We start from the raw sequence: 27,470 nt of genomic DNA, 5'->3' as shown, positions 1-27,470 counted from the left end.
GGGCTCTCCCTTTGAGATAGGGTGAGAAGCTCTGCCATCTGGGGGGAGCTCAAAGTAAAGCCGCTGCTCCTCCACATCGAGAGGAGCCAGTTGAGGTGGTTCGAGCATCTGGTCAGGATGCCACCCGAACGCCTCCCTAGGGAGGTGTTTAGGGCACATCCGACCGGTAGGAGGCCACGGGGAAGACCCAGGACACGTTGGGAAGACTATGTCTCCCGGCTGGCCTAAGAACGCCTCGGGATCCCCTGGGAAGAGCTGGACGAAGTGGCTGGGGAGAGGGAAGTCTGGGTTTCCCTGCTTAGGCTGCTGCCCCCGCAACCCGACCTTGGATAAGCGGAAGAAGATGGATGGATGGAAGGTGTTAAGTTTAAAAAAAAAACTGAGTGGGGTGCTTTGGATCCATGAGAATTTTAGTTGGATATTGTATTTTCTACTCATTGCTCAAAAAGTGAGTCAAACGCAATATTATGAATTGTGAAATTATTTGGGATTGATTAGGGATTTAAGTGTTGGAAATGTTTTGAAATTTTTTTTTTTTTTTTTTTTTTTAATAAGTTTCTCGTGGCCACGAGAAACTTTCTCGTGGCCACGAGAAAGCATTGGATGCGTGCTGATGGTTTAGTGTGTGTTAAAATGGCAGTTTAGGAGTTAATATGGCTGTATTTCCAGATAGGACTTTCCCCCATGTGTGTTGTGGCAAAATGTGAATGCTTGATTAGTAGGTGTGAGACAAACACTTTATCTTCCTGGTTATTGTAACGCTACGTGTTTGACATTATTTAAGACGTTATCATGCCCGGGAAAGGACAGTTTTCCTCTTCTGTGGCTGTGGGGGGTGGGCGTGGCTTGCGGACCTGCAGCGAAGCGGAGTGTGTCAGTTAGTCCGATGTTGATGTGATCAAACTTCTTTCTTGCTTGGAAGATACACACACAATTGTAACTGTTATTTCTTCCTGCAAATAATAAATATGTACAACGTGTTTGGATGTATTCATTTATGTAAAATTGTCATTAAATGTAATATTGCCTGACAAAAAGTGATACGACGTACGTAATATTTTGATATTTACACATCGCATATTTACACACGCGCATCTGACTAGAATACCCTTATGTGCATTACATATATCAACATCAACTACCTACTGTACTGTTTACTTGTTGAAATACCCTTTTTAGAACAAATATCTACCCACATAATTTATATGTGTATATATAATATATATATATATGTGTATGTATGTATATGTATATATATATATATATATATATATATATATATATGTATATATATATATATATATATATATATATATATATATATATATATATATATATATGCATATACATACATACACGTATATATTTATATATGCATATATATATATATATATATATATATATATATATATATATATATATGCATATACATACATACACGTGTATATATATATATATATGCATATATATATATATATATATATATATATATATATGCATATACATACATACACGTATATATATATATATATGCATATATATATATATATATATATATATATATATATATATATATATATATATATATATATATATATATATATGCATATACATACATACACGTATATATATATATATATATGCATATATATATATATATATATATATATATATATATATATATATATATATATATGCATATACATACATACACGTATATATATATATATATGCATATATATATATATATATATATATATATATATATATATATATATATATATATATGCATATACATACATACACGTATATATATATATATATATGCATATATATATATATATATATATATATATATATATATATATATATATATATATATATATATATATATATATATATGCATATACATACATACACATATATATATATATATTATATATACACATATAAATTATGTGGGTAGATATTTGTTCTAAAAAGGGTATTTCAACAAGTAAACAGTACAGTAGGTAGTTGATGTTGATATATGTAATGCACATAAGGGTATTCTAGTCAGATGCGCGTGTGTAAATATGCGATGTGTAAATATCAAAATATTACGTACGTCGTATCACTTTTTGTCAGGCAATATTACATTTAATGACAATTTTACATAAATGAATACATCCAAACACGTTGTACATATTTATTATTTGCAGGAAGAAATAACAGTTACAATTGTGTGTGTATCTTCCAAGCAAGAAAGAAGTTTGATCACATCAACATCGGACTAACTGACACACTCCGCTTCGCTGCAGGTCCGCAAGCCACGCCCACCCCCCACAGCCACAGAAGAGGAAAACTGTCCTTTCCCGGGCATGATAACGTCTTAAATAATGTCAAACACGTAGCGTTACAATAACCAGGAAGATAAAGTGTTTGTCTCACACCTACTAATCAAGCATTCACATTTTGCCACAACACACATGGGGGAAAGTCCTATCTGGAAATACAGCCATATTAACTCCTAAACTGCCATTTTAACACACACTAAACCATCAGCACGCATCCAATGCTTTCTCGTGGCCACGAGAAAGTTTCTCGTGCGCACGAGAAAGTTTCTCGTGGCCACGAGAAAGTTTCTCGTGGCCACGAGAAAGTTTTTCGTGGCCACGAGAAACTTTTTATTAAAAAAAAAAAAAAAAAAATATATATATTTTTTTTTATTTATTTTTTTTTTTTAATAAAAAGTTTCTCGTGGCCACGAGAAAGTTTCTCGTGGCCACGAGATACTTTCTCGTGGCCACGAGATACTTTCTCGTGGCCACGAGATACATGTCTAAAAAAAAAAAAATTCCCATGTCCCTTTAGGGGCTCCGTATAATAAAGAACTTTATCACAATATTCTAATTTTCTGAGACAGTCCTGTATATAATAAACACAGTGCAAAGCCATAGGCTCACTCAATTTCAGTAAATAACTTAAATTTGGAACACAGCATCATAGTTTTCACAGCTTTTTGGTTGTTAGAGGTAGAGAGTGTTCTAAATCTTTTTTAAAGGCACAAAAGATAGGTCGGGTATTGAGAAACTTACAATTATGAATATAAAACTTAGCCAATAGTATAATGATGTTGCAAAGGTAAAATTCCTTTTCAAATGTTTGTTCATATAGTGTAAAACCAAATATCACATCTTTAAAACAAAGCACAAATTTGTCATGAATATTGTCCAGGATGAAGCGACAGATGCCCTGCCATGTAGTGATCGAGTGCTTCCACAAGTCCAAAATAGGTGGTAAACTGTCTCTGGATGCATGTTACATAAGGTGCAGGTAACATCAATGTCATTCTTGTATCTAACCATCACAGTCTTTACAGGGTAATAACCATGAATGATTTTAAAAGATATCTCTTTGACTTTGTTGGTAAGTAAATTCCTGTTAGGAAGGGACCTTGTTTTGACCCAGCAAATGTCATCCACAACATTATTCCAGAGCGCAATTACATAGGAGACAGACACACAATCATTTTGGAATAAGCTGCGGATTTTTCTGTTATTTTTCTGATCAAAGAAAAGTTTCCCCACAGGAGTGTCAAATTTTACAGCAGAAAGAGGAGATGAGTACAACATAACAACACCTGTTGGAATGGCATCAAATACAATGGCAAATTGTTTGGGAGTCACAGGGATCTTAAAATGTTTGAGAAATTCTTGGTAATTAAAAAGTTGACCTTCCTTATTGAAAAGCTGACTCACTAATATAATATCATTGTTGAACCAATTGTTGAGGAAGAGAGATTTCCTTTTATAACATATGTCTTTATTGTTCCAAATAATATATTTGGTAGGTGAGAAATTGTGTTTGTATATAAGAGAGCATGCCAGAAGGGCTTGTTTGTGGAAGTTTGAAAGAGCAACAGGAATCAATGCTGTAGTTACACAGTAGCAAAAAAATGTAGGCCTCCAAGGTTAGAAAATACATGATGAGGAATGAAGTTCCAAATTGAGGTAGGGTCTTTCAAATAGTGTCTTATCCAGTTAATCTTGAAGGTGTTGTTTAGTGTAGTGAAATCCAGAAAGTTTAGACCAGGGGTCACCAACCTTTTTGAAACCAAGAGCTACTTCTTGGGTACTGATTAATGTGAAGGGCTACCAGTTTGATACACACTTAAATAAATTGCCAAAAATAGCCAATTTGCTCAATTTACCTTTAACTCTATGTTATTATTAATAATTAATGACATTTACACTTAATTGAATGGTTTAAAAGAGGAGAAAACACGAAAAAAATGACAATTAAATTTTGAAACATAGTTTATCTTCAATTTCGACTCTTTAAAATTCAAAATTCAACCGAAAAAAAGAAGAGAAAAACTTAAAAAAAGAATTTATGGAACATCATTTGTAATTTTTCCTGATTAAGATTCATTTTAGAATTTTGATGACATGTTTTACATAGGTTAAAATCCAATCTACACTTTGTTAGAATATATAACAAATTGGACCAAGCTATATCTCTAACAAAGACAAATCATTATTTCTTCTAGATTTTCCAGAACAAAAATGTTAAAAGAAATTCAAAAGACTTTGAAATAAGATTTAAATTTGATTGTACAGATTTTCTAGATTTGCCAGAAAATGTTTTTTTAAATTTTAATCATAATAAGTTTGAAGAAATATTTCACAAATATTCTTTGTCGAAAAAACAGAAGCTAAAATGAAGAATTAAATTAAAATGTATTTATTATTCTTTACAATAAAAAAAATAAATTTACTTGAACATTGATTTAAATTGTCAGGAAAGAAGAGGAAGGAATTTAAAAGGTAAAAAGGTATATGTGTTTAAAAATCCTAAAATCATTTTTTAGGTTGTATTTTTTCTCTAAAATTGTCTTTCTGAAAGTTATAAGAAGCAAAGTAAAAAAATTAATGAATTTATTTAAACAAGTGAAGACCAAGTCTTTAAAATATTTTCTTGGATTTTCAAATTCTATTTGAGTTTTGTCTCTCTTAGAATTAAAAATGTCGAGCAAAGCGAGACCAGCTTGCTAGTAAATAAATAAAATTTAAAAAATAGAGGCAGCTCACTGGTAAGTGCTGCTATTTGAGCTATTTTTAGAACAGGCCAGCGGGCTACTCATCTGGTCCTTACGGGCTACCTGGTGCCCGCGGGCACCGCGTTGGTGACCCCTGGTTTAGACCACCCTGATTATAATTGTTCATGATAACAGATTTCTTAATATAATGAATTTTGTTTTTCCAAACAAAGTCAACAAGTATTTTGTCAATAGTTTTACATATTTTTTAGTTAACATCTAAAGAAATAGCCGCATACGTAAGCATGGAGATACCCTCTGCTTTGGAAAGCAAGGTTCTGCCTTTTAAAGGCCTACTGAAATGACATTTTTTTATTTAAACGGGGATAGCAGATCCATTCCATGTGTCATACTTGATCATTTCGCGATATTGCCATATTTTTGCTGAAAGGATTTAGTAGAGAACATCGACGATAAAGTTCGCAACTTTTGGTCGCTGATAAAAAAAAGCCTTGCCTGTACCGGAAGTCGCGTGACGTCACAGGCTGAAAGGCTCCTCACATTTCCCCATTGTTTACACCAGCAGCGAGAGCGATTCGGACCGAGAAAGCGACCATTAGCCCATTAATTTGAGCCAGGATGAAAGATTTGTGGATGAGGAAAGTGAGAGTGAAGGATTAGAGTGCAGTGCAGGACGCATCTTTTTTCGCTCTGACCGTAACTTATGTACAAGCTGGCTCATTGGATTCCACACTTTCTCCTTTTTCTATTGTGGATAACGGATTTGTATTTCAAACCACCTCGGATACTATATCCTCTTGAAAATGAGAGTCGAGAACGCGAAATGGACATTCACAGTGACTTTTATCTCCACGACAATACATAGGTGAAGCACTTTAGCTACGGAGCAAACGTGATAGCATCGTGCTTAAATGCAGATAGAAACAGAAGAAATAAACCCCTGACTGTAAGGATAGACAGAAAATCAACAATACTATTAAACCATGGACCTGTAAATACACGGTTAATGCTTTCCAGCTTGGTGAAACTTAGCAATGCTGTTGCTAACGACGCCATTAAAGCTAACTTAGCTACGGGACCTCACAGAGCTATGATAAAAACATTAGCGCTCCACCTACGCCAGCCCTCATCTGCTCATCAACACCCGTGCTCACCTGCGTTCCAGCGATCGACGGAAGGACGAAGGACTTCACCCGATCATCCGTGCGGTCGGCGGCTAGCGTCGGCTAGCGCCGGCTAGCGCATCTGCTATCCAAGTCAAAGTCCTCCTGGTTGTGTTGCTGCAGCCAGCCGCTAATACACCGATCCCACCTACAACTTTCTTCTTTGCAGTCTCCATTGTTCATTAAACAAATTGCCAAAGATTCACCAACACAGATGTCCAGAATACTGTGGAATTTTGAGATGAAAACAGAGCTTTTTTGTATTGGATTCAAAGGTGTCCGAATACTTCCGTTGAACTATTGACGTCACGCGCATACGTCATCATACATAGACGTTTTCAAGCGGAAGTTTAGCGGGAAATTTAAAATTGCACTTTATAAGTTAACCCGGCCGTATTGGCATGTGTTGCAATGTTAAGATTTCATCATTGATATATAAACTATCAGACTGCGTGGTCGGTAGTAGTGACTTTCAGTAGGCTTTTAAGGATAAATCTCTCTGTAGCCATTGGTTAAATCTTTTCTCAGTTTATTCTGCAATTGGATTAAAGTTCAAGACCGATCTAGAACTCTGATTTTTAGTGATAAGTATTCCTATGTAATTAATACTATCCTTAACTAGAATTTGACATACAGACATCATTTCACATCTCTTCACAGCCATTAGTTCACACTTATTCACATTCAGACGTTTGTTAATATAATCCGTCGCATGTGGATTCGAAATCATGACGTCACTCAGTTGCACAGCATTAAATCCGGGTTAGGCCACGCCCCTCGCGGCTCACCTGCTCGACGGAGAGACGAAGAAGAAGCAGGTGAACAAAATGGAGTTAAAACCAGCGGAGGAGTACTCAGAGTCCTCATCCCCAGTAAGAGCACTTCTTCCTTGTTAGACGACGTCTTCCCGGTAGAAGGTGACAGGAAGTGGTCGCTGCACCAGCTGCGCCAATTTAAAAAAAAAAAAAAAAATTCCCTCGACTTACTTTTACTTTGGTTTAATTATGCAAAACAACAATTACTTTTTGGTTCGACGCAAAACATAAATAATGCTTGTTTGTTAAACGTTTTATTTTTTATGAACATTCGTGGCAATGTTTGGCGCGGCTTCGTCACGTGACACAGAGCCACAGCTGGCGACAATGTGTCGATCCCATGCCAGTCATACCGATACGTCTTATCAATGACATTATTATAATGAAATTAAAACATATTTTTTTCATTAACAACGTATTTGTTTACACTGCAGTATGTTTAATATTAGATGATATCGGCCTGCCGACATTATCGGCCGATAAATGCTTTAAAATGTAATATCGGAAATTATCGGTATTGGGTTTTTTATTATCGGTATCGTTTTTGTTTTTTTTTCTATTAAAAAATCAACATAAAAAACACAAGATACACTTACAATTAGTGCACCAAGCCAAAAAACCTCCCTCCCCCATTTACACTCATTCACACAAAAGGGTTGTTTCTTTCTGTTATTAATATTCTGGTTCCTACATTATATATCAATATATATCAATACAGTCTGCAAGGGATACAGTCCGTAAGCACACATGATTGTGCGTGCTGCTGGTCCACTAATAGTACTAACCTTTAACAGTTAATTTTACTCATTTTCATTAATTACTAGTTTCTATGTAACTGTTTTTATATTGTTTTACTTTCTTTTTTATTGAAGAAAATGTTTTTAATTTATTTATCTTATTTTATTTTATAAATTTTTAAAAAAAGGACCTTTTCTTCACCATACCTGGTTGTCCAAATTAGGCATAATAATGTGTTAATTCCACGACTGTATATATCGGTATCGGTTTATATCGGTATCGGTAATTAAAGAGTTGGACAATATCGGAATATCGGATATCGGCAAAAAGCCATTATCCGACATCTCTGTTTAATATATATTATTATTTAATATTTTCATACAAAATGTTCACGTTTGTTAATATTGATTAAAATAATGTAACAATATTACCAAAATGCAATCATTACTGCTGTTACACTCAATTATTTCAGCAAAAATAAACAGCGTAAAAATAAATATAACAAATTATAATGGAAGTAAAAGATAGAAAAATATTTTTGCCTATATATATTTTTTTTAATCAACAAACTTATTTGTTTACAGTACAGTATACTTAATGTTAATATTTATTATTTAATATTTTAATACACCTACCGCCCGAATGCAGCTGAGATAGGCCCCAGCACCCCCCGCGACCCCGAAAGGGACAAGCAGTAGGAAATGGATGGATGGATATTCATGTTTATATTAATATTTATAAAAACAATTGAACAATTCTGCCAAAATAATAAAATTATTCCCTGTTGTTACACTCGATGTCTAGCAAAATAAAAAGTGAATAATATGTCAATAATATATAAAAATAAATAATGAAAATAAAACGTGATTTTTTTTTTACCTACATATATTTTTTATCAACAAACATATTTGTTTACACTACCGTATATTTACTATGTATTTATTATTTAATATTTTGATACTATATATATATATATATATATATATGTATATATATATATATATATACAGCATATATATACAGCATATATATATATGTTAATGTTATTTAAACAATGTAATAATATTACCAAAACAATGCAATTATTCCCTCCTGTTACACTCAATAATTTGAGCAAAATAAACAGTACAAAAATAAAAAATACAATATAATAAATCCATCATAATGAAAATGAAACACAGGAAAACATTTGTACCTGTACGGTATATACGTTTTGTCAAGTTTTTGGTTTTTTAATCAATGTATTTTCTATGTTTACATCATTTTTTATAAAAAACTATGTAACAATATTACTTAAATAATAAAATTATTCCCTGCTGCTACACTCAATCATTTGAGCAAAATAAACAGTGCAAAAATAAATAATACAATATAATGATAAATGGGTTATACTTGTATAGCGCTTTTCTACCTTCAAGGTACTCAAATAATAAATACATTATAATGAAAATGAAACATAGGAAAACATTTGTGCCTGTACGGTATATACGTTTGGTCAAGTTTTTGTTTTTTTAAATCAACATTTTTTTACACTACAGTATATTTAATGTATATTTATTTAATATTTTAATACAATGTATTATATTCATGTTTGGGAATGTTTATAAAAACATTGTAACAATATTACCAAAATAATACTGTTATTCCATGCTCTGACACACTAAATAAATATTACAATATAAAAAATATAATTAAAATATAGGAAAAATATTTTTGCCTAAAAAAATGTGTAATCACCAAACGTATTTGATTACGTTATGATATTGTACATGTAATGTATTTATTAACATTTTAATGCAATGTATTATATCCATGTTTATATTATTATTTATAAAAAACTATGTAACAATATTACCAAGTTAATACAATTATTCCCTCCTGTTACACTTGATGATTTGAGTAAAATAAATAGTGCAAAAATAAATAATATAATAGTAAATTATAATAAATGTAAAACATAGGAAACATATTTTGACCTATATATATATATATATACATATATATATTGTTTACACTAAAGTATACTTAATATTTTAATAGAATATTTTGTATTAATATTTATCAAAGCTATGTAACAATATTGCCAAAATAATACAATTATTGTTACACTCCATTAATTTGAGCAAAATAAGCAATGCATAAATCGATAATATAATATTAAATTATTCTGAAAATAAAACATGATATAAATATTTTTTTTACCAACACACTTATTTGCTTGCACTACAGTATACTTAACTTTTAATATGTATTCATTATTTAATATTTTAATACAATATATTAGTCATGTTTATAATATTAATCATAAAAACTAACAACATTACCAAACTAATTACCTTATTAGTGCAAAATCAGTAAAAATATTATTATGTCATTATATCATTTGTTTTCCTGCCTTAAAGGCCTACTGAAATGAATTTTTTTTATTCAAACGGGGATAGCAGATCTATTCTATGTGTCATACTTGATCATTTCGCGATATTGCCATATTTTTGCTGAAAGGATTTAGTATAGAACAACGACGATAAAGATTGCAACTTTTGGTATCTGATAAAAAAAAAGGCTTGCCCCTACCGGAAGTAGCGTGACGTAGTCAGTTGAACATATACGCAAAGTTCCCTATTGTTTACAATGATGGCCGCATGAAGTGAGAGAGATTCGGACCGAGAAAGCGACAATTTCCCCATTAATTTGAGCGAGGATGAAAGATTTGTGGATGAGTAAAGTGCAAGTGAAGGACTAGTGGGGAGTTGAAGCTATTCAGATAGGGAAGATGCTGTGAGAGCCGGGGGTGACCTGATATTCAGCTGGGAATGACTACAACAGTAAATAAACACAAGACATATATATACTCTATTAGCCACAACACAACCAGGCTTATATTTAATATGCCACAAATTCATCCTGCATAAAAACACCTGCGTGTTTGTTACGCTAGCTCCTAGCTCCTCTGCTAGCTCCTAGCTCCATAGAACACGCCAATACAATTCAAACACCTGATCAACACACACAATCACTCAGCCCAAAAGACCGTTCACCTAACCCAAGGTTCATAAAGCTTATATATTTTTAAAAAGTTACGTACGTGACGCGCACATACGGTCAAGCTATCTAATGTTTAGCAGCCAAGGCTGCATACTCACGGTACCTGATATTCAGCTGGGAATGACTACAACAGTAAATAAACACAAGACATATATATACTCTATTAGCCACAACACAACCAGGCTTATATTTAATATGCCACAAATTAATCCTGCATAAAAACACCTGCGTGTTTGTTACGCTAGCTCCTAGCTCCTCTGCTAGCTCCTAGCTCCATAGAACACGCCCATACAATTCAAACACCTGATCAACACACACAATCACTCAGCCCAAAAGACCGTTCACCTAACCCAAGGTTCATAAAGCTTATATATTTTAAAAAAGTTACGTACATACGCAAAAAAAAGTTGCGCACATACGGTCAAGCGATCAAATGTTTAGAAGCCAAAGCTGCATACTCACAGTAGCACGTCTGCGTCTTTGTCATCCAAATCAAAGTAATCCTGGTAAGAGTCTGTTGTTTGTCCCAGTTCTCTACAGGCGTCTGTGTATCGAAGTCAAAAGTCCTCCTGGTTAGAGTCTCTGTTATCCGAGTTCTTCCATCTGACTGCATCTTTCGGGAATGTAAACAAAGAAGCGCGGCTGTGTACTGTTGTTGCTGACTACGTTCGAAAAATACGTCCATTTCGCACCGACAACTTTCTTCTTTGCTTGCTCAGCTTCCTTCTCCATAATGCAATGAACATGATTGCAACAGATTCACGAACACAGATGTCCAGAATACTGTGGAATTATGAAATGAAAACAGAGCTTTTTCGTATTGGCTTCAATGTGGAAGGCATACCCGTGTTCGCCGGTCTACGTCACGCGCATACGTCATCCTCAGAGGCGTTTCGAACCGGAAGTTTAGCGGCAAATTTAAAATGTCACTTTATAAGTTAACCCAGCCGTATTGGCATGTGTTATAATGTTAAGATTTCATCATTGATATATAAACTATCAGACTGTGTGGTCGGTAGTAGTGGGTTTCAGTAAGCCTTTAACTTAATCCCTGAGTTATAGGGAGATACAACAAAATATAAATATTCACATATGAACAGCAAAAACACTTATTTATGAAAACAAAGGAGGGAAAAATATAAATTTGGTCACACAGTATTGATCTGATACTGATACCACCCTTGTCATGAATATTATGTGATGGTTGTGTTTATTATGCCACATCATTTGTGTCCTCAGCACACGTCGGTGGTCAACCTGAACGTGGGGGGTCACAGGTTCTGCACCGCACTGAGCACGCTCACAAAGTACCCCGAGTCCAAGCTGGCCGGGTGGTTCGGCCTCCCGTCCAAACTGCTCCTGGACTCGCAGGGACACTTCTTCCTGGACCGGGACGGCTCGCACTTTGGAGCGGTCTGGAGTTCCTGCGGTCGGAGCGTGTGCCCACGGAGAACGTGCAGCAGGGTGCGAGTCTCTCGCTGAGAAGCGGCGTGGACTCTTGACGTGTGTCTTGTGCTGCAGGTTCACAGAGAGGCGGTCCCACTACAACGTCACGGCGCTGATCCGACGCCTGAGGGAAAGCCTGCTCCTGTACGGCGAGCTGGTGGGAAGGAAGCAGTTCCTCGCCCGAGTTCCTCACTACAAGGAGAACCATCGAGGTCCGAGGCCTTCAGAACCCCTTGGGATGTCATGTGACTGCGGCCTTTCTTCCCCCAGGTTCTGACCCGCATCGCCGCGCCGAGGCCGGTGGCTTCCCGCCACTCTAGCATCAGTCATCTGCGTGCTGCGAACAGAGGAGGACTTGGGTTGCTACGACAACGCCATCGCCTGCCTGGAGGCCACGACGAGGCACAAGGAATCGGTGGTGACCGTTCGGACCCTGGAACGCCGGGCCCTTGCCCAAAGACCTGCTCGACTGCGTTAAGAAGGACATCGAGAGCCAGGGCTACACGGTGAGCATCCAGCCTCACGTCAAGGAGAAGAACTTCCTGTCCCGCAGCTATGGCTTCTTCTACACACTCACGTTCACCTGGTGGTGACCGCGCCCTCCTCCGGCATGTGTGATGCGTGGATGATACAGGAGGTCCACTGATAAAGCGCTCTGTTTGCCAACATTGTTGTCTTTGTAGAAAAACGCCTCACAATTCTGATGCTGCAGATTTTGTTATCAGTACGAAATCAATTAATACAAAACCAGCATTGCTGATATTGATACATTGTATTTGGACTCTTATTTTGAAATTATTTTGGGATTTTAATTACTTTTTCTCCTCATCCTTGTGGCCCATATCTAAAACTGCCACTGCCCTTGATATCGAATACTGTACTTACCCAAAGTAGGCGATACTACACATTCTCCAATACTTTTTGAATTTGGACATGTTTCAAGATCATTCAATTATTTTGTGAGTTTTTATTTTAATTTGCTGATCAAATATTTGAACGTAATGTTTTCTATAAACTTGCCTCCAAACAGTTAAACACTATACACATGTAGCAACAGAGGAATAACAACACAACATACAAACACACATCTGTGAAAATAATAAAATATATTGATTTTAGAACGGTCCAACCATCTCCAGTAACTCAAAAACAAAAACTCTCAGATGTGGAAATAAATATGAACAAAATAAAAAATATTGATGACTTTCTTTTTTTAGCAAAATACAGTGCAAAAATAAATAATATAAATTATAATTTAAATTTTTTTTTTAACCAAAAATTGACTATATTTAATATATTTAATAACTTTGTATTCAATATTTTAACACAATATATTCATGTTTATATTATTTATAAAACATATGTAACATTACCAGAATACTACAATAATTCCCTGCAGCTACACTTAATCGTTTGAGCAAAATAAACAATATAATGAAAAATGATAATACAATTAAAACTTAGGGAAATTATTTGTGTGTATGTATATGTATATATATATATATATATATATATATATATATATTATATATATATATATATATATATATATATATATATATATGAACAAATGTATTTGCTTACACTACACTACATTGAATATTTAATTTATATTTCGATATGATATATATGTTAATGTTTATATTAACATTTATAAAAGTTATGTAAGAATATTACCAAAATTATACAATTCTTCCCCGCTGACAATTTCCGTAAAATAAACAGTGCAAATATAAATTACAATGAAAATAAAATATAGGATGAAGATTTTTGCCTATATATTTTTTGTATTAACAAACGTATTTTTACAGTATATTAAAAATATGTAATATTTATTTAATATTCTAATACAATATATGAACGTAATGTAATATATATACAGGTATATCCAGCCCCTCCTACTGGCTACGGAAAGCGCAAAGGGACATTTCATGTCGTCTTACGTAGCTACCAACTAAACATCGTTGCTGTCATGGCAGCACACCTGAAAAAGCGAGTTTACGAGGAATTCTCCAAAGTTGTACAGGTAAGAATGACGTTTACCACCCCGGTGTAACATTAAAGACATTACCAGGAAGAAACCTGCGTCAATAACAGGCCTGTTAGCAAGTAGCTAAGTAGCGTGGGTAGCTAACAGCTTCGGCTAATTTCTGCGGCCTCTGATCAAAAAACAAACTTGTTTTTAGTTTTGCCATGAAATGCTAACTTAATGTAGAAGAAGGACACGGATATATTTGCATTAAGTTTAGGAGAACATCAAACTAGTTACGGCAATTGACCCAAACATACAGTAAGTACATTTGCTCTATAACGCGCTTCTGAAATAACAATCACAAAGTGCTGTTCAAAACATGGATGAATTAAAACAATTAAATTAAATTACAGAGTTAATTTCTAAATATTTGTGTTGGTATTGGAGCCTGTCGTTTATAGAGAAAAATAACTAAAATTGAACGAACTTTGATGGTGTTTCTTGTTTGCAAGTGTTGTGTGTTTGGTACGGTGGCCGACGAGGGCATTGATTGAAACTTTTTTATTAGTAGAATGCACAGTATAGTACATATTCCGTACAATTGACCACTAAATGTTATCACCCCAATAAGTTTTTCAACTTGTTTAAGTCAGGGTCCACTTAAATTGATTCATGATACAGATATATACTATCATCACAATACAGTCATCACACAAGATAATCATCAGAGTATATACATTGAATTATTTACAATATTTACAATCCGGGGTGTGGGATGTGGAGGGGGGGTTAGGTTTGGTTGATATCAACACTTCAGTCATCAACAATTGCATCATCAGAGAAATGGACATTGAAACAGTGTAGGACTGACTTGGTAGGATATGTACAGCAAGTAGTGGACATAGAGAGAGAGATCAGAAAGCATAAGAATAAGTATCTACATTTGATTATTTACATTTGATTATTTACGATCCGGGGAGGTGGGATGTGGAAGGGGGAGGGTGTTAGTTTAGGGTTAAAGTTGCCTGGAGGTGTTCTTTTGGTGCGGTTTTGAAGGAGGATAGAGATGCCCTTTCCTTTACACCTGTTGGGAGTGCATTCCATATTGATGTGGCATAGAAGGAGAATGAGTTAAGACCTTTGTTAGATCGGAATCTGGGTTTAACATGGTTAGTGGAGCTCCCCCTGGTGTTGTGGTTATGCCGGTCCTTTACGTTAAGGAAGTAGTTTGACATGTACTTCGGCATCAGGGAGGTGTAGCGGATTTTATAGACTTTTTATAGGCTGAACACAAAACGACCGTAAAAAGAGAAAAAAAATACTGCAAATTAAAAAAAACAATACAAAAATACTGCATTTAAAAAATGATGCAAGATGACAATTTGCAGGCGACTTTAGAAAGCAAACAAGCCTCGAGTAACTTATAATAAGCGGACTTGGTAACACTGGTTTGTGTGTGTTCAGCGTTCACCCGGTTGTAGCATTTTTGATTTTCAGCCTTTTCACGTTTACATTTTTTTAATAGTGTCTACGTGTTACTGGATCATTTCTGTATTTGTGCGTTTGTTTGCCATGAATTGATTACGTGGACCCCGACTTAAACAAGTTGAAAAACTTATTCGGGTGTTACCATTTAGTGGTCAATTGTACGGAATATGTACTGAACTGTGCAATCTACTAATAAAAGTTTCAATCAATCAATCAATACGTGAAACCGCTGAGAAGGTGAGACGACACAATATAAGACTTGTTGTCCGCCTGCAGATCCCCCAGGAAGAAGCTCCGGCCAAGAAGCTCCGCCTGTGCAAGCCCAGCAAGTCTGCGGCACTTCATGTTGATCTGTGCAAGGCCACCAACTCCACGGACGCTCTGCAGTACCTCCTGCAGTTCGCACGCAAGCCTGTGGAGGCCGAGAGCGTGGAGGGTGTGGTCAGGATCCTGTTGGAGCACTACTACAAGGTGGGCAAAGTTTTGCTGACAGGGATGTACCCTTCAACTTTTTATGGCATTCGATGCAATTTTTTTTTTGGCCTCAGATTCGATCCAAATTCAAGTCCCGATCCGGTATTTTGACATTATATCAATACAGAAGTGAAACTGTTTTATAGCAATGAACTAACACAAAGACTTACCTCCCAGGCTTGTAAACAATAACAAAAAACACCCCAAAAAAATTTCTGTAAAAATAAGAACGGGAAAAAGAAAAAATGTGATTTAATCTTTGTGGACTTGGAGAAGATCTTCGACCGTGTCCCTCGGGAAGTCCTGTGTTACTTTTTGCAATAAGCAGCAACAACTGAAATTGCATTGGACAAAGAGAGCCTAGTCCAACAAGTAAAATACATGTTTTATTAAGATTATTAATGGTAATATTAATAACTAATGACACTAATATTGTTTTTATATATACGTAAAATATTTGTTTAGCCTTTTAAAGAAAATGTATGCATCATTGCAAATCAAAATGATCATATCATACATGTGATGATGTCATATTGACCACGCCCCCACCGCCACGTATATAGTGGCAATCTGGGGAAAACCCTGAGCTGTCTTTTGTCCCGTGTCGCAAACGACCAAAAAGCGTTGCAAATAATAATAAAGGTCCTCTACCGCGACTCGTTCAGAAGTTGCAGAGTCCATCTTCACAAAGGTATTTTCCTCTGGTTTGTAAGTAAAAACGTCCATTAAAAGTCAACTGAAGATTGTGAATGATTAGTTCCAGTGTAGACAAAGATAGTCCATGTTGTGGCTGTCGTCACTCTTCACAAGAAGGAAACACAGTATCTAGTTAACAGCAGCTGCAGTTGCCCCTTCTGGAAAGACTGCCCCTTAGTGTTTTGGAAGACAATTACAAGTCTGGCGCCACCCCCGCCCCCCACCGACCCCACGGGAGAACTATAAATCAATCAAGACGCCGTCGGAGGGGACGCAAGCTACGTGATGCGAGAGTATAAACCAGGCATTAGAGCAAGGTTGTCTCATTTTTAGCTCAGGGGCCACATGGAGGAAAATCTACTCCCATGTGGGGCGGACTGGTAAAGTCATGGTATGATAACTTAAAAATAAAGACAACCTCAGAATTTTTTCTCTGTTTTACTTTGGTCAAAAATAGAACAAGCACATTATGAAAATGTACATTTTACTAATAATTCTCTTGGCAAAACTCTTCAAGTTAGTTGAAAAGTCTGAGGAAAAGAATTGGTGCAGTTTCAAAAACACCATGAAGAACACAATGAACTAGACTTTGTCTCAGTGTATTTACAAAGTGTTGCGTCGACATTAAAGTAGGTGCTGTTTTTTTTCTTCTTTGAGCAAGCTAGCAATAAAAACAACAGCATATTTACATTGGAGATAGATGGAGGGAGTCCACGTCACTGTCGTCATGGTCAGTGAAGGAAACCAACATTTCTCGAAAGTCTCCATTTTGCTCGACCCCCTTTAGAGTCATAACGAGTCCAGAAACAGGGTGGGGTTGACCTTCTAAAGCTCTAACAATGATGCGGGTGCATAAAGATTTAGCACAAGGGGCGATAAAGCAGCCACATGAGGCTATGATGGCCAAAAAAAAAAACTCCAATTGAGACCAGGACAGACTTAATTAGCTGAGTCCTCCTGCCAAATGTGCTCTGGAGCCAATCTTTGAAGGGGTCAGAGGCCCCTGAAACTTCAGTAAGTTCCCTGGACAGGGCATGGAGGCCTTCTAAGGCCCTCTGAACTGAGCCATCAGGGGCAGTGTTGTTAGGAATGAAGGTACAGCATTGGTCACCAAACATTGCACACACACCTTCTTCCTTGGCTAGGATGCGATCAAGGGCTATGCGGTTCTGGATGGCCATGAGGGAGGTCGGGGCAAGTTGTTCAGCAAGTCCCTCAACGGCGTCACGAGTCAGGTTGGTCAGTCTCAACAGATTATAAAAAACATAGTTAATGCGTTCAACATTTTTAGTAGCCGTCACAGGGAAAATAGCACCAATGATAGGAAGGTTTTCGAAACCTGCACAGGATTCACACCACAATTTATGTTGTGAGGGGACCCCCCTAGGTTGGCCTATTGCATCAAAGTAAACACCATCAGGGTTCCTCGTCAAATCGAAGGAGCCCTTTACACTCCTCCGAGATAGAACATGACGGCGTCGGCGGGGAGTTAAAGAGTGGCAGCTGAGACAGGAGTTACAAGGGGAGTTAATTTGGTACCCACTAGAGTGAGTGGGGTCACCAGTCTAACCATAGCACAAAGCCCCACGGATAACTTTGGAATTCTAATGTACAATCTGTGCTCCCCACAATACCAGAATAAGTCAGCTCATGCCCAAGGGCCTATCCTCGAGCCATCTATCAGTGTGGTGAACAGGAAGGGTTAATGTCACCCAATTTGTTGGGGGACGAAGAGGGTCCTTTGAATTGAAAACACGTGTAATTCAGCTTTTGGGCCACAAATGGAAGAAGTCGGGTGGAATTGTCAACAGGAGGGTACACACTAGCCAACAAATCGCACCCTAGTGGCGTGGGTTCAGAGAACAAGGAAATAAGACAGTCTGAGCCATTTATGTCAGTCAACTTAAAAGGGGCGGGGTATGTGTGGGGAAAAGGACGTCCAGCGGAAGAAGCAACACAGTCACCCAGGTTTTGGCATCCACCTGAGCCACAGGTTGTCTGCACCCGCTCCTAAGGTCAAAGGTCAAAGTTACCAGGCCTTCGGTGGTGATGTCATTAGCACGCACGGATGTGAGCCTTTGAAACACCACCGAGGTGGGGTGGTACTTTAGGTGCTACAGAGGGTGTAGAGGTAGTTAACGCCCTCTCAAGGACATTAATTTTAATAATTCCTTTAGCGTCTGTATCAGTCAGGTCAAGCCCCAAAACAACATAAAAGGGACGATGGGCACAACTTACCAGAGTATGTTGTCTGCATCCGACACCAATGGTTCAGGGTTGAGTCGTAACAAATATAGAGGTTATTACCACGGTAATAGTTATTGTGTCCCCCGTAATTAATCACACTGCACAGGTCAAAAAAATAAGTCTTGCTGTCCCCCCTAACCCAGTCTATTTCAAGTCCGCCGTATGTTCTAAGACACTTGTCAGTCACTGTCGTCGGGAAGGAAGGACTGAGGCACAAGAACAGTAGAACAAGCCTAAACACCAGTCCGTCAGGGAGTACTACTGCGTGTAACATCCTGCCTTTCGTCTATCAAAATCAGAGTAATTCAGGTAACGAAACGGGGATAAACATCAAACTTTTCACTTAATATAACGACACAGATAGTTATGCTGAAAACAAGTAAGAGAAATTGGATAACTTTGACTATAAAGGCTGGTCTCAAATAAGGATATACAATATAGAAGTTGAAAAGAGTAATGTAGGTAGAAAATCTCTCTCGTCTCCTGGGCTGAGGGGCAGATGTTGTGGCGATGTCAGCAATGACATCCCCTGGTGATCTGTCAGGTTCTTCAGCTGTAGTGCAGAGGGAGAGGTGGTACCAGGTGTCCCCTCCACCAGCCAGTCGAAGGGCGTGGGACGTCCGTTCTACGACCTAGAAGGGACCAGTCCACCTGGGCTCCGTCCACTTGCGTTTGATGACCTTGATCTTGACCCTCTCAGCGGGCGGAAGGGAATCTGTACAGAAGAACTGGCACACAAATTCTGCAATTTTTTGTGTAAAATACCATTTTGGTTTTACGCTGAGTCCTCCTTCCATGGGGGGCTGCTGGTCCTGTATGGCTGACCTGTATGCAGCTCATAGGGTGAAAAACTCAAAGGGCGGTAAAACAGTTTTATTCACGGACCTTCGAATGATCATTAACGCTAATTGCAACATGTCAATCCAATTAAATTTGGTCTGTGCACAGATTTTAGCCAATTAGTATGTTCTGGTCCATCCTTTCAACCTTGCCTTGGGACTCAGGATGGTACCCCAAACCTGTGTTGTAGTCCGAAAGCCTTTTCGACCAAGGCTAAGTGAGTATTTTTTTTTAAATGGTTGCCGTTGTCTGACCTAATTTTTTTGGGGAAACCATGTCGGGGTACTAGGTCATCCACAAGTCATTTAATTACTGATATTGCATCCTCTTTTGGGGTTGCTGTTGCTTCCGGCCAACCACTGTGATTGTCAACACAAGTCAGTACGTACCTTTTCCCTTGTACCGTATTGATCATATCAGTGAAATCAAAGACTATACATGGTTCACCCTCACCTCCTCCATATTCTAAATTTGATCTATTAAACTACTATCGATGTGTAAAATCGTTATTTTCAAATTAAAATTAGTTATAACTTCTTACCCGCGGTAAAAACGTTAAAACTATGGAATGTGTCAGAGTCGGATGGTTGTCGATTTTGTTCCAAGGAGTCTGTATCCACCCTCACTCACCCCCTTCTGTTTCTGAAAAAAAAAGGACTGTGTTAGTCATACTATCACTTTCAGAAACATCTAAGAAAAAGGTCAGCTAATAGTCAAGTAGCGGAGGACAGGTCATGTTTGAGGTCAATGATTGTCTCTTTAGCCTCTATGGTCCACTGGGGGGTGTTGTTAGGGTAGGGGACCCCTTAGCGATATCACAAATAACTCAAACTCGACTAAACCCTATCTTTTATGTAATTTATTAAATATGGTGAAAGTAACAAAATATGCTTATATTTATATTGTCACCAATACTAGAAAAATACTACCCTTATGGCGGATGCTTTAGCAATAGTATTTTGAATTTTTACCACACCTGGTGGCCCCAATAATTCATTAAGTCAAGCTCATGTTGTAGAAAGTTGAATGATGCAGACACGTTTGTTACTGAATACTTTCTATCAGACTTCTGTCTTGACGACTATGTGTATGTAATGAGCAACTATAATTATTTGATATGCTTAAATATGTAATGTGTCGTTTTAGCTCAGCTGTTGTGTAGCTGCTAGCTCCTCGTAGCCTACAGGTGTCTAAAGTGCAGCCCATAGTTATGTGTTTAACATAACCATGGGCTAAACCTAAACAATTGAAAATGTGGTATTTGGGTGTCGGTGTAATGTTTGGCAGCCACGCCGTGTCTTATCATTGGACCTAAGTTCTTTGGTTTTGTAGGCGAGACAGAGAGCAAGGGAACAATGTGGGACACTATTGTGTCCATCTTATACCATGCTAGCTGTTGCAAAGATAGGTCAACATGAGCAGCCACACCTTGAGTTCCAACATATATAAATAATCATAACATATGGCGAGTCGGGTGGCAGAACACACGGAAGCATCTCAGTCAGTCAGGGTTTTCACCGTTAGAGCCATTCCTGTTGTTTCAGGCTGTGGTATGCTTGGTAGTGGTGTCGCAGCTGGGTGGTTCAGCCGTCAGGTAACACCAGGAATGTTCCTTCTTTGCGATTTGAATGTCAGGGTACAGTCTGTAAAGGAGGTCCAGCAATCTGAACCGGAAGTGGTTTGGTGACAGATAACCTTCTTGTGACCCCAGCGAAGCCTTTGACCTTTAAAGAGGAAGCACACAGTTTTTTTGGCACCTCTGCATTCAGAATCGAATGGGTGGCTGATAAAATTGTCCGTTGACACTCATGTCCAGCAGGGGTCCTGTCGGTACTTCCTGTTGCGGCTCCTGATGTGGGCGTCCTCTTACACGCCTTCGTGTTCGTTTGTTGGCACGACGGAACCTTTCCTGTTCGGAAATGCTCGGACAGTCACGACTCCAGTGACCAGGCTGGTCACAGCCGAAACAGCGTCTACCCCAGACCAGCTTTGAAGCATCGTGTTGTCCACCACCCGAGTCCAACCGCACGTCTGTTGGGGATTCTTTCCTCCACCTGTTGGAACTCAAAAGCAAGGTCACCCACTGCTGAATATACCCTAGCTGATCTTTGACCTTTTGGTTCTTTTAACCTTTTATCTTCAGCGATCTGTAATTTAAGTAGTCGTTTCCTTGTTGCTCTGTCATTAGCCCTATTTTGCATGGGATAAATAAAATGTCCTGCCATATATTGTTTTTGGCACCTTGTATATCAGGGTTAACTTTGTCCAAAGTGTTTGGCCAAAGGTTCCCTCTCGGAGGTACAGGTGGGAAAGCAAGGTCAACAATGGCTTGCATGTATGCATCGGCAAGAAACTTATATTGTAGTATGTCCAAAGTGTTAATGTCATGTGTCAAAAATGTCTGCCGGAGAAAATGGTCAGACGTGTACAAGGGGTTAATTTTCGGAGGCAAGATTAATCTTAGAGGGGGCGTGTTAATACCTCCTTCTCTTGTCACTGGAGTAGGGGGCGGTGTCCTAGTCAAAGTCTGGGCGGGTCGTTTGAATTGTCTTGCGCATGCGCGGCAGACAAAAAACCAATCAGTTCATTCTGTCATTAATCATCGTTTCTTTTGCTGCATTTAGTTTTTTCCACGTAATCCCCGTTTACTTTTATCATACGCCAAACTCTTAAATTCTCTCCCTGAGTGTTCCATTTTCACCAGCGCACACACACACACACACACACACACACACACACACACACACACACACACACACACACACACACACACACTCACACTCAGCAGCACACACACACACACGAGCATGCGTAAGCACTCCCACTCACACACACTCACACTCAGCAGCACACTCTCTGCGTTTCACTTTACCATAAAACTTCCAGTTACTTTTTTTTATTTATTTTTTATTTTATTTTACCAGACGTTTGAGTTCACGACTTTTCGAGTATTGTAAACTCCCTCTTAACTCTTTCAAGGAACGTTCTCCTTTTTTTTTCTTCTTTTTTTTCTTTCTCTACCTGCTAGTTCCATTGTCGACAACCGTCCATTCAATTGATAATTGAACGGCAGCCAATCATCACATTTTGCCCCGCCGCCATCACATTTCTGTTTGTCACACTCCAAGGCCATTGTGTCTATTTCTTTACGTTTTAGTGTCTTATCACACTGGGATCTATCAACCCGCTTCCTTACGTTTCAGTGTCTTATCTCACTGGGATCTATCAACCCGCTTCCTTACGTTTTAGTGTCTTATCACACTGGGATCTATCAACCCGCTTCCTTACGTTTCAGTGTCTTATCTCACTGTGATCTATCAACCCGCTTCCTTACGTTTTAGTGTCTTATCACACTGGGATCTATCAACCCGCTTCCTTACGTTTCAGTGTCTTATCTCACTGGGATCTATCAACCCGCTTCCTTACGTTTTAGTGTCTTATCACACTGGGATCTATCAACCCGCTTCCTTACGTTTTAGTGTCTTATCACACTGGGATCTATCAACCTGCTTCCTTACGTTTTAGTGTCTTATCACACTGGGATCTATCAACCCGCTTCCTTACGTTTCAGTGTCTTATCTCACTGGGATCTATCAACCCGTTGCTCTTTTAGGCGGCGACCAACTACCCAGGGTGAGCCACACCCAACTATTAGTTCACTCGTCAATGAAACTGCCCGTCACGGTAATCGAGACACAATGCCGTGAGTTGACCACTTATTTACAATTTTAATGCAATGGCAGGCTCGGCAAAAATGCAATCAATCTATCGAAATCACAGCTCTGCGTCTGGGGTACAATATAGTGTTTGACTTACAGACTTCAGGACAGACTCCTAACGCAGATTTTATCTAAAAAGAAAGGTTCTGCTCACCTTGAATTGGCCAATTGAGTCTGTCCAGAAGATTGCAAGAAGTCATCGATCAACAGCGTGCCATCTCGGATGAAGCCCCCAAATTGTTGCGACGACAGCTCTTCCTCCCAAGGAAGTCAAAGTCTGCTGTCCACTCCCAAGTTCTTTTAATGGCAAATAGGCTGATGTTAAATTGACCACCAAAAGCAGTAGTTGGTATTTCGTTGTTTATTGTCAAAGCTTTGGCAATAATGAGACCAGCCTTGCCCAAACTATCCCGATGCGTGGCTCTATCCGGTCTGCCTTCTTCTCCCTCTCCCTGTACTCTTCTCCCCTTTTGTTTTGTCTACCGCTTGCATTCCAGAAGCTCCAAGGCCTCAAACACACAGTCAACCTTTTACTAAGCAGACAATTTGGAAAAGCACTAGCTGTTTTGTAGTATGACTACGGAAGTAGAAAGTAACACAAAATATGGATATATGGAAAATATCTCGTTCCATCAAAAGCCATTAAACTTTAAGCACTTCCTGTTTAGCATTCTCATGTTGGCAGTTGACCATTAAAAACGTGTTTGGAAAAGCAACCTAGTGTTTCCTCAAACTGCGGCATTGGTGACATCCGCAACTGCCACAACACATTAATTTATCTTTATTCAAATATTACAATTATAATATAAGCAAAACAATTATCAAAATGACACCATAGCCGACGTCAAGGTAAGATAACTACAAACTTAACCAATGTGAACATGGAAGATTTAAGCATTAAATAAAATAGAACAAACAACAAATGTAGAAACACACATTCTTACAATGGAGTTCAGGGTGCGCATCTTGCTGTCAACCAACTGCGAGTGCTGCAGGGAACTCTTAACTACTACGAAGATGATGGTCATGTCGACTTAAGTCTTTGCATCTTACCGTTTTGTTATTTTATCAGTTGAGTGGATAATTTCCAAAAAAAAAGATTATTGTGCGTCGATACTGCATCAGTATGCCGCCATCTGCTGCCAGCCACAACAGGAGCAGCTGATTGGAGTCGCGGCAGCCAATCCGGAGGCCGCTTAAAGTCAGCTGAGCCTTCATCTTTAAACAGTGTCACGTTTGACGTGTGTTGCACTTGAATTACTATTGCAACATCCAGTGGACACATTTACAACAGCAGTTTCTTTCAATAGAAAATTTGCCGTTCATTTTTATACGTAGCAAACCCATCTTGCGGGCCGGATTAAGCCTGCGAGCTGTACGTTTGACACCGCTGTGTTAGAGGGCGGATGAGCGCAGGATGATGTGAACGATGTCTTCCCCCAGGAAACGGATAACTCGGTGAGGCTGAAGATTGCTTCTCTGCTGGGTTTGCTGTCCAAAACTGTGGGCTTCAGTCCCGACTGCATCGTGGAGGACGTCATCAGCACCGTCTCCAATGAGAGTGAGGCTGCTTCTGACTGTTGTTCCTGAATGAGCTTGCGCTCTTTAATATGTGTTTGTGTGTAGAGTCTCATCAGGTCCTGGCTCAGCTGCTGGACACTCTGCTCATCATCGGCGTGCAGCTGCCTGAGAGCCCCGTGGTGGCTCACAGGCTTGTAGACGTGGCTTGCAAGGTGAAGGCCATGTCTGTTGTGTCTTTCTTACTACACGCCCCAAGCATCTGAACCTTCCGTGCCTCTTCTCAACCTCCAGCACCTGTCTGATACTTATTTCGGCGTGAGGAACAAATGTCTGCAGCTGCTGGGATGTCTCGGCACGATGGACAGCCCCCCGGGCAAAGACGCAGAGGGACTCGGCACATCTGCAGGTGGGTGTCCTGAGACGCGCAAGTTTATGTTGAAACCTCGCTTGTGGCTATCAGGCCGTCCCAGTGATCTTTACATGCTGTTGTTTTTTTCCAGGAGCAGCGAGAGACGTTCAGGGTATCATCAGTGACCATTTTGGAGATCAGGACCCCAGAGTGCGCACGGCAGCCCTCAAGGCTATGGTAGGACCTTGTAGCATCCCAACTCATCACACCTTGGCGACACTATCATGCCTTCAAGGGATCAATGTTCTTGTGTGTGTCTTGTCTGCATTTCAGCTGCAGCTGCATGAAAGAGGAATGATAATTCAGCAGATCATTTATGACCAGGTAACCAAGGACCGACATTGATATAAGTCCAATATCAGCAAGAAAACAAGTATAGTGGAGCCTTAAACTTGAACTTGAACTGGGTTTGTAAATGGAATAGTTTGTGTCGTGGGGCAAATTTTTCCATTATAAACAGCTTAAACATGAATAACGTGTTCCAGCCTCGACCGTCCCTATTTTAGTTAAAGGAGCCTGGAATCTGGCCGGAAATGGTACTGCAATCACAGTCAAAATTCTGTAGTCCCCTCTCCCTCTCCCTGACTGAGGTTGCCAAATACGCAGCCGAATCCAGCTCGATCGACTAGGCTACTCCAAGGAACTTCAAACTTCCACTGCCTCTTACTAGGGGATGAGGTGCTGGGACCATAATAGCTGAATAGACAAGCTTTTGTCAATAACAAATCTCTAACCAACACATTTTACACAGAAATGAGGCTATTTTCAGGAAGAAGTACGTCATGCTTGCGTACAATATCACAACAAAAGGCAATTTTATGGTTATTGTCAGTACTATCAGAAAACAAACACTAAAACAAACTACAACCAACGCTAGCAGTGGTTATACTGGTGAAAATAAGTAGAGCTTAGCAGCCTAATGTAGTGTTTTTCAACCTTTTTTGAGACAAGGCACACTTTTTGTGTTGAAAAAATCCGGAGGCACACCACCAGCAGAAATCATTAAAAAACAAAACTCAGTTGACAGTAAAAAGTTGTTGTCGCAATTGTTGGATATGACTTTAAACCATAACCAACCATGCATCAATATAGCTCTTGTCTCAAAGTAGGTGTACTGTCACGACTTGTCACATCACCCCCTGACTTATTTTGAGTTTTTTTGCTGTTTTCCTGTGTGTAGTGTTTTAGTTCTTGTCTTGCGCACCTATTTTGGTGGCTTTTTCTCTTTTTTTGGTATTTTCCTGTAGCAGTTCAATGTCTTCTTTTGAGCGATATTTCCTCGCATCTACTTCGTTTTAGCAATCAAGAATATGTCCGTTGTTTTTAGCCTTCTATGTGGGGTCATTGTTGATTGTCATGTCATGTTTGGATGTACATTGTGGACGCCGTATTTGCTCCACAGTAAGTCTTTGCTGTCGTCCAGCATTCTGTTTTTGTTTACTTTGTAGCCAGTTAGGTTTTAGTTTCGTTTTGCATAGCCATCCCTAAGCTTCAATGCCTTTTCTTAGGGGCACTCACCTTTTGTCCGGCATCTACAAAGCAATTAGCTACCTGCTGCCACCTACTGATATGGAAGAGTATTACACGGTTACTCTGCCGAGCTCTAGACAACACAGACACTCAACAACAACACATCATTTGCAGACTATAATTACTGGTTTGCAAAAAATATTTTTAACCGAAATAGGTGAAATTACATCATCTCCCACGGCACACCAGACTGTATCTCACGGCACACTAGTGTGCCGCGGCCCAGTGGTTGAAAAACACCAACCTAATGTACGTCCAAAACTAAAGAGCAGACATTTTACCAAGGTATGCCTACGGGCTAACGTTTCAAATGTTTCAGATTGCCA

At 38.6% G+C, this 27,470-nt stretch overlaps 2 protein-coding genes across 2 annotated transcripts in view; both read left to right on the top strand.

Moving 5' to 3' along the window:
- The first annotated feature begins 6,928 nt into the window (after positions 1-6,928).
- kctd14 (potassium channel tetramerization domain containing 14) lies at positions 6,929-13,016 on the top strand. The gene is given in 7 exon segments (XM_062062141.1): positions 6,929-7,076; positions 12,042-12,213; positions 12,216-12,272; positions 12,332-12,452; positions 12,512-12,572; positions 12,574-12,672; positions 12,674-13,016. Coding segments are annotated over 7 exon segments (723 nt in total). The 5' UTR covers positions 6,929-7,031; the 3' UTR covers positions 12,842-13,016.
- A 1,132-nt stretch (positions 13,017-14,148) lies between these two features.
- The window catches only part of ints4 (integrator complex subunit 4), a 45,584-nt gene continuing 32,262 nt past the window's right edge, over positions 14,149-27,470 (top strand). The window contains exons 1-7 of the mRNA XM_062060781.1: positions 14,149-14,274; positions 15,985-16,179; positions 25,128-25,245; positions 25,311-25,417; positions 25,497-25,611; positions 25,706-25,791; positions 25,888-25,938. Coding sequence (XP_061916765.1) covers positions 14,221-14,274; positions 15,985-16,179; positions 25,128-25,245; positions 25,311-25,417; positions 25,497-25,611; positions 25,706-25,791; positions 25,888-25,938 — 726 coding nt within the window. The 5' untranslated portion in view covers positions 14,149-14,220. The remainder of the gene's footprint in view (positions 14,275-15,984; positions 16,180-25,127; positions 25,246-25,310; positions 25,418-25,496; positions 25,612-25,705; positions 25,792-25,887; positions 25,939-27,470) is intronic.

The sequence above is a fragment of the Entelurus aequoreus genome, linkage group LG10 (genome assembly GCF_033978785.1).
Source record: "Entelurus aequoreus isolate RoL-2023_Sb linkage group LG10, RoL_Eaeq_v1.1, whole genome shotgun sequence".
NCBI lineage: Eukaryota > Metazoa > Chordata > Actinopteri > Syngnathiformes > Syngnathidae > Entelurus > Entelurus aequoreus.
Note: the sequence above shows the minus strand (reverse complement) of the source record. Positions and strands in the feature narration are given on the sequence as shown.